A 9,192-nucleotide genomic window follows, 5' to 3' on the forward strand; every position below is an offset into this window, starting at 1 on the left:
TATATGTGTGTATTTATCTATGCATGTATAGGTAGGTATATTCTCTCTTACACATGTATATAATATAATATTAGAAGATATGTGTGTGTGTGTGTGTGTGTGTGGAGGAGAAGGAGGAGGGAAGGGTGGGTAATTTGCTTTCTAATGTATTATATATATATAAGAAACTCATTCAATGAGCAAATGACTTGATGGTGATAATTAATTGTGAGCCCTACTGTAGCTAGGCATATGGGAAAGAAACCCTTAAAGACTGTCTTCTTTTCTCCTTTCTTTTTTTCAAAAGTTCTCCCTCTCCTTTCTCCACGTAAAGGTTAGGTTTATAGGGTAGGCACCCTTGCTTTATCTTGTACAGATATAGATGTATGTGCATATATATGTGTGAGAGTGTGTGCATGTACACGTGTAATTGTGTATGCATATGTGTGAGAGTGTGTGCATGTACACATGTAATTGTGTATGCATGTGTCTATGTATACATATGTGTACATGTGTACTTGTGTATGTGTATCTATTTGTGTTTATATGCATGCATATGCATGTATGTGTATGTGCAAGCTTGAGTGTATGTGTGTGTAAGTGTGCATATCTCTGTGTCTGTATGCGTGTCCATGCATGCAAGTGTGTTTGTGTAGGTGAGTACATGTGCGTGTTTGCATATACAAACGTGCAACTCTATGCATATGTTTGTGTAGGTGAGTGTATGTGTATACATGTGTGTACATGTGAGTGAGTGTGTGTACGTCTAAGTGTGTGCATGTACTCTATGTGGTGTGCATGCCATGTGTATACACATGTGTTTATATGTGCAGGTGTGTATGTGTGTTCATGTGTGCATGTATGCATGTGCATGCGTGTATGTATGCATGTGTACATGCGTGTCTCATATAGAGACACTCAATCTCCCACATATGCGTATACAAACATCCTCACATATACACATATACACATGCACATGTACCCATCGTCTCTCTCTCTCTCACACACACACACACACACACTCACTTTCACACCTCTCACACATACACATGCACATGCACATGCACATGTACTATCTCTTCTCACACTCCCTCACATACATAGAAACTATCTGTCTATCTCTCTCTCTCTCTCTCTCTTTCCTCTCCCACATACGCACATATACTTGCATGCTCAATGCTCATCTGTGTGACTGTGTGTACATACACAGTGTCTGTGATTATGTAATGTCGACTTCATGCTTGCATGCATCATGCAAGTGTCCTGATTGTGCACATGTGCTAATGTGTGTATGTGCATGTGTCTATGTGTACAATGTGTGTGTACGTGTGTATGTTTGTGTTTGTATGTCTATGTGCGAGTGTGAGCATGTGAATGTGTCTGTGTGTACATCTTTGTGTCTATGTGTGTGCATGTACACATGTAAATGTGTATGCGTGTGCATTTATGTATACATGGATGTGCATGTCGGTGTGCACACCCATGTGTGCACACGTGTACTTGTGTGTGAGTTTGTGTATGTGTATATATATGTATATACTTATGTGCGTGCATATGCATGTATATGTGTGTGTAAGCTCAAGTGTGCATGAATACATGTACATTCATGTGTGTGCATGTATGTGTGTCTCTCTCACAGAGACAATCTCTTACGCATGCACACACAAACATCCTATCTTCTCACATGTACGCACACACGTGTAATATACCTCACACACACACACCTGTCTTATGCATACACATGCACATGCACTCTCTTCACACCCCCTCACACACAGAAACACACACGTACATCCTCTGTTTCTATCTCTCTTTCTACATATTAGAAGATATGTGTGTGTGTATGTGAGAGGGGAGGGGGGATTGCTTTCTAATGTATGATATATACATGCTTACATACCTATAAATACATACATACATACATACATACATAATATATGTGTGTGTATGTGTATTTATCTATGTATGCATTGGTTTTTTATATTCTCTCTCTTACACATGTACATAATATAATATTAGAAGATATATATGTGTGTATATGGAAGGTTGGGTAATTTATGTATTATATATATATATATATATATATAAGAAACTCATTCAATGAGCAAATGGCTTGATGGTGATAATTAACTATGAGCCCCAATGCATCTAGGCATGTGGGAGAAAGAAACCCCCAAAGAGTGTCTTCTCTTTTGTTTTCTCCTTTTCAAAAATTCTTCCCTCTTCTTTCTCCACGTAAAAAGGGTAGGCACCTTTGCTTTATCTTGTATATAGATAGCAGGCATACTCTTTTTTTTTTGTGCAAGAAGTAAAACACTCTTTTTGGTTTTCACTTCCCCTTTTTGAAAGGAAGGGGTGGGGGAGAGATTAAACCCACGTTGCACAGGAGGAAAGATCCACCTCTCCACTACTATGTCCATGAGCATCAGCATAGTGGCACCTCCGTGTTGAGAGAGAAGGTTTTTTACCATTTGGGTGAAATGTTTTGCCTTTGGCACACTAAATAGAGGTCCGCCGTCCCTTTTTTTTAAAAAAAAATTTCAGCCACCCGGCGGCGCCAACCTAGAATCTCAAAACAGGTGTGTTGTGTGCCACTATACTCAAACTTCAAAATTTACTCTAATATGGATTTGGATGTGGCCCTCTAGGCTCTACGTGTAATCAGATGATTTGGATGTGACGACTTACTCTCCAATAGTGGGTGAGGCGTCCCCGATTTCCCATCACAATCTAGCACGGAACTTCTTCTATGATGTTGTATGTGCTGGCCTTCTTCTATGATGTTGTTCGTGCTGGCCCTATATATATATATATATATCCGAGCCAACAGCGCTGAGATGCATTTTATAGATCACAAAACCATATTATAAGGCATCTGCTGCTCTGTACACACAGAGAAATGGGTGATGCAGAGGCTACTAAGGCGCACATACTCGTTATTGGGGGCGGGGTGAATGGTCTCACCACTGCCCTGCGGTTGCTTCAAGACGGGTTTTCAGTCACCATGATCGCCAAGGATTATTACGCCTCCGAGAACAAGCAGCGAATCTTCTCGCAGTTGGCAGTTCCTTTCTGGCACTACTGCCCAACAGCGGTCCTCTCTCGCGGGGGTGAGGCTTCCAACAAAATTTTTCCATCAATCGTCACCTTGATCCGAGCAGCTATTAATTTTTTTATTTTAAAAAAAGAGTTGTGCAGAGCCATACTTTGGAGTATTTTGACATCACTAATTTTTCATGTTTGGAGTATTTTGACATCACTAATTTTTCATGTTTGGATTCTGAACAAGGCTAGAATTTGAAGGTTACAGATACCCTTCCACCAAAGGGGTCAAAACCTTCCCAACAAGAAGGGTGAAAACATGATTAGACTCAAGTTTTTGGATATTTTAGTTATATTATTCTCTTCCAATCTTTTCATAAAGAAAAAGCAAGTTAAAACAAAGCCTTTCAAAAGGGGAAAAAAATATATAGGGGCGCCCTTCAAATTCTATTATAGAGGCTTGGCCTGTTATGAGCATTCATTCTGTTGTCTCGTGTCATTGCCTACAATCTAGTTGGTGTCTTTTTAACCTTGCCATCATGCATCTTTAATTTACATTTGAGCCATTTAATTTCGTTTTTAATGTGAGAGCCTAAGCTGTGTGGAGCTTTTGAAATGGGTACGGTATTCATAATTCATCTTCTACTACAAGTTGCCCATAGTAATTTACGATCATTTCACTTCTCCATTGGTGCATATATGGTGATGTTTAGTACTCACGCACTTAAGGACCCAATTTAATGATGGCATGATGGATGGAGTTGATCTTACATGACATTCGGTCAGAACATAGAATCAATGATTGCCATGCGGTGTAGTCATGGTCCCCCAGGGTCATCCGAGACCGTGACATATTGAGGATGAACCTGCGCTAGTTATCGAGTAGTTGAGAAAATCCTAAGAGTTTGATTGGGAACAAGCTAAGTTAACCAACCTTGTGTTTTCATGGTGTACTGATAAATAGGCGATGACAAAGAAGAGAAGTGGCGGTTGGATGCTTACGATGAGTTCATGGAGCTGGCGAAAGACGGTTCCACACCAGGAGTGAGGATGTGCAAGGCCACATTTGTGGTAGAGGATAAGTACAGGGATCAGATCATTGAACTACAAAAGGAGTTCAAAAAGAAGAAGAACAAGGTAAAGAGAGTAACGATTGTGGATGATTGGTCGGAGGTAGCAGACGTAGAGATAAAGAAAGAGGAAATAATGAAGATGTGTAAATTCTCAGACCAAGAAACGACAGTGGCGTATACCCTAAATGTCCCTGTGATCGACGCCGACCAATACCTATGCCATATAACAAACAAAGTGATTGACCATGCCAGGGCATCTGTTCTGCAGGTGCCCAAAGTGCCCACAGGTCCTCTTAAGGCGGACGAGTTATTAAGCAAATACCAAGCTGACGTTATCGTCGACTGTGATAGCGCAGACGCCCCCACAGATGACAAAGATGTCTCGCTAGTACGCCTTGCTCACTTAAGGTACATCAACCGCTTTCCTGCTCCCATTGGAATTGCTGCTCATCATCATCAGCCCCGGAAGTGGACCGAGATCCTCTGTGTTGTCAAGGAGAAGGAAACATTTTACGTAGCCCCTCAGAACAGTAACATTCTGAGTGTGGGCATGATGATAAAAGAGATCATGACGCCCAGTGAAATTAAGGATGACATGGACGAGATCGACAAGGTGAGGCAGTAGAATAATAAGAACTTTCATGCCGACGTGCTTGTTAGATGGGTCGTTTGATTCATATTTGGCGGCAGGACATGATAGAGAAACGATGCATCTGGGAGGAGTGTGTCCCATGCTTGCAGAAGGCCTACCTAGATTCTCTTTATCCTGTGGCGGTAGGGACTCGACTGGAGAGGGCAGGACGTGGTGCTGAGCTGGTGAGCAAGGATCAACACAGACCGTTCATTATCCACAACAACTATATTGGACATGGCAGATCAGGTATATGCAGATGCATGCTTGAGTTGCTCGCTCTCCTCACGTATTGCCTCCACCTCATCTCTATAAATCTTTTTTTTTTGGTCACCTGCAATTTTTGATTCTCTTTTATACTACTGCTCTAGGCTTTTTTCTTGCTGCTGGTGCTGCAAAAGAAGTTTCAAATCTTGTGAACGAGATTCTTAAAAGCGAAGGTACAAGAAGCTGACGACCTTTCTGAAAGATGATGGTATTACCCTAGGGTGGAAGAGTTGAGTGTACACACTTCCTCACTAGGACTAGTGTTTTTCCTTCAAGAACATGTTGTCTAGTCCTGCTAACATTTTTTTAATTATTTTTTTGGCCTTGCAGACTATTATACCAAGAAACTCAAGGGGCTAAAAGATTCTTTTGAGGAATTGAACGACACTTGGGCTGATATATGCAAAAGGGACAAAAACAACACTTTTAAACAAATTGTTTAACAACGAACCTGACGATGAAGACCAAAAATCAAATGAACAGCAATCAACCGCAGCTCCGTAACATAACAATGCCCAAGAAAATTTATAACCTGGTTAAGTTATGGACAAGTCTTATATTAAAAATATATGTATGTAGCTCTTAATCCTTGCAGATACACATGTACACATCTAGATGTATTAGATAGACCTTGTCTATGACCAATGCTTCACATGGGTGGTTTGCTAGTAATATTACATGGTTTTAAATCAAGGGGTTTAGATAGGATGTTTTCACTTGAATACATAATATAATTTATTAGTACGCACATCTTTTCTATTAGTATCTCAGTACATAAGACTTAATTTTCTAAGTTTTGAAAATCATGCTTCATATGTATATATATATATATATGAGGGAATTTAACAAATAGCTGTTAATTAATCTAATCATATTAGAGACGGTTTTAAATTTGAAATTCAAACATATATGTTACTAGATAAATAACCAATTGTAGGTGAATATAGAAGTTAACAAATATAAGTATATAGGCTTACATACAAAGTACATGGGTTCTTATAGGATGATCCTCTCTCCTATCTTGAGGAAAATGTGTAAAATCCCTGCTGATGGAAAATTGAAAAAAAAAATCATACACAAACATTCTATTGATGTTGTGTATTCTTTCATGTTATGATTGCAAATGGTTATACATATATGTGTGTGTATATTATATATCTCTTAGCTTTTATATTTTGTATCTTGTGATATGTCTTTGTTTTATAGCTACACGATATGTATGTGAAACCTATAGATTGGTTGATTTGAGTACTTATTACACTCCCATATTTGACTTTGAATGAGAATCTATGAGAAAATGAGTCGTGCACAGCGTGTGAGTTTCTTCTTGTGGATCCTCTATTGCTTCTTCTCTCCCCTCTCTTGCTGCTTTCTGGTTGCATGCATGGATGACAAGCTCTCGTTTCTTCTTTTCTCCCTTTATTACTTCTTCTCTTTCCTCTTTGATTGAAATTATCTTTCTTCTTCTTGGTTGCATGCACGGATGCCAAGCTCCAGTTCTTACTAGTTTTTCTCTCAAGGATCATAGATATAGAATGGTGCGACTCAAGTATATTTAGGTTACGATGAATATATGAGGGCCACACGTATTTACCAAGCAATGGAAGGGTTTATTGATCATATGAGAGACTGATTTTTAAGCCTTCACCTATGATTGATGGTAGGAACCATGGGAAATAGGTTGCTACACATGAGTTGAGGTAAAAGAAGCTACCCACTAGATAATATTAAGTGGTAGGAGCCATGGGAAATAGGTTGCTACACATGAGTTGAGGTAAAGAAAGCTACCCACTAAGTATCTAGCCATATGAAAACATTATTGTTTATTATTGTGGAGAGAGAGAGAGAGAGAGAGAGAGAGAGAGAGAGAGAGAGAGAGTGTGTGTTTTATTAAATGAGAATGCTAACACAATTAAAAAAATACTAGGCCATGAAAAGAATTAAAAATTTAATACAAAAAAATATTAGATGTATGTCGATTTGATCATCCTCATGAAAAAAAGCATTCGATTCTGACCTCAATCCTATGAACACCCTCGAGCTTTCACAATATTAATCTCAACCACACTCAGAATCACAATCAAATTCTATAATCTCTCCTCATACAGGGTTTGACCTAATTACAAGCTCCAAATTTGAAATCCCCAATTCAAATGCTACTAATCTTTATTATGAGATATTTCCTAAAAATCTCTATTTTTTTTATAAAGATTCATCATGAATTATGCTATTTTGAGTTCAACTGTGGAGCCCCTCGATCAAGATTTGTGTGCGCACTCTTCAATGCACGATGGCCATGGATGCCACCTGACAAGGGTCTCTAAGACCTCGTGGTCTATAGTACCTCTCCCCCCCTCCCCTTTTTCAAGGCTTTAACATCTAATTATGAATGACATGTTAATATGGTATGCAAGGCATTTACTCCTAGCCGCTACATGTCATGTAATATGGTGTACTCAAGAGTAAATACTAACTCCATCTCGCTCTTCTTTTTTGTAAGTGTTAGTTTTTGCTTAAGTTTTCAATCGTCATATCTCCATCTCTTTGTTCTCTGTAAGTGTCCCAACAACTTCTCAATATCTCTTCTCTTCACTAGCAGTTGCTCAAATAAAGCCTTGTACAAATTAAAAACATATGGTCAAGCTGTTAGCGAGATTTGTGTCTTTGTTGGGAGGGGAGGAGAGCTTGGTTGGTACGTGACCCAACGACTTATTAAAGGGTAACCCATAGTTTGTCACAAAGGATGAGGCACAAGTTTTCTTTGCTGTAAACTTGATTTTTTTTTGGCTAATTTGAATCCATAGGATTATTCTTCACATTTAAGAAATAATAATAAAAAATTGTGAAAGAAAATTAAAGAAACTCTATATTCATGATTTTTTAAGGTGTGCAGGGCCATTAATACAATACATTACTCTCAACCGTCGGGTAGTACTTCGGAAGTATTTTGACATCACTAATTTATCATGATCTCCTGAAAGCCTTCATGTTTGAAAGGGGGCTAAAAGCTTTTTTCTTGCTCTAGAAAATCTTGTGTCATTGCTACAATCTAGCTGATGTCTTTTTAACCTTCTCGTTAATGTTGATGCATCTCTAATTTGCATTTGAACCATTTAATTTTGTTTTTAATGTCTGAGCCTAAGCTGCGGCTTCAAGAATGTGTGGAGCTTTTGAAATGTCGTGTGCATGGGTACACTAGTCATAATGCGTCTTTTACTATATAAGTTGCCCATAATAATTGAGTGCAGGACCTTCTTCACAATCATTTCACTTCTCTATTGGTGCAACTTGTAGTCAATCACATGTTTGGAGGTTGATTTTGGATTGATGTTTTTGTCTTAAAAGTGTATTGGACCTTTTTCAGTGCTTATATATAAATATATACTATTGATTAAAAAAAGAAAAAATTATTCTACTCAATAAATGCTACAAAAAAACTCTCATGTACACTTTTGACTAATTCCCACTCTAAACGACTCAAAAGTAGCTCACAAAATGGACAAAAAAACATAAAAAGTGGAGCCTTGCACCCATCATCCCTTCTTTGAGATCTAATTACTTCTATGCTAGTGGGCCATCTTATGCTTTTGTGAAGACCTTTGACTGGTTGTCCGCAACTTACTAAAGTCCTTGACATATTAATCCATGCAAAGATCTCACCTTTGTGCAAAATGTGGTTGTTGGTATCACCACCTTGCCATAAATTATCTCAAAAGTAACTTTTAATAGCCCGAAAGAATGTAGCATGTTATTGTATGAAAACTCCACTAATGGTAAGTAAAACTTCCACAAGGTCTTGTGATTAGGTTTCCATAATGTTTTTTTATCAAACACATAGCAACCATCTTATGTTGTTGTTGATACCTCTGAGTGATTGTCCATACCTTATAAAAAGGGCATCTTGCAAGTCCTTGACATATCCATGTAAATATCTCACCTTTGTGAAAAACATGGGTGGTATCATCACCTTGCTATACATAATCTTAAATAGTACTTTTACTAGGGGATGAATTCATCATGTTATTACAGTATGAAAAATCCAATAATAGTAAATACTTTTTCCATAAGATTTTGTGATTGGTTTTCCACAAGGTTTTGTGATCAGACACATAGCAGCCCTCTTAAGCTTTTGTTGAGACCTTTAAGTGGTTGTTCACACCTTACAAAAGGCATCTTGCAAGTCCTTGACTTATTAACCGA

The 9,192-nt window shown here is 38.3% G+C and overlaps 1 protein-coding gene across 1 annotated transcript; it reads left to right on the forward strand.

Moving 5' to 3' along the window:
• Positions 1-2,865: 2,865 nt before the first annotated feature.
• Positions 2,866-5,477, forward strand: LOC147627058 (uncharacterized). The gene is made up of 5 exons (XM_086816148.1): positions 2,866-3,089; positions 3,986-4,707; positions 4,785-4,974; positions 5,097-5,165; positions 5,323-5,477. The coding sequence occupies exons 1-5, from the start codon at positions 2,879-2,881 to the stop codon at positions 5,433-5,435; spliced, it is 1,305 nt and encodes a 434-aa protein (XP_086672274.1). The 5' UTR covers positions 2,866-2,878; the 3' UTR covers positions 5,436-5,477.
• Positions 5,478-9,192: the final 3,715 nt, after the last annotated feature.

Source organism: Cibotium barometz, chromosome 21 (genome assembly GCF_041138505.1).
Source record: "Cibotium barometz isolate CiBa-2024 chromosome 21, ASM4113850v1, whole genome shotgun sequence".
Taxonomy (NCBI): Eukaryota; Viridiplantae; Streptophyta; class Polypodiopsida; order Cyatheales; family Cibotiaceae; genus Cibotium; species Cibotium barometz.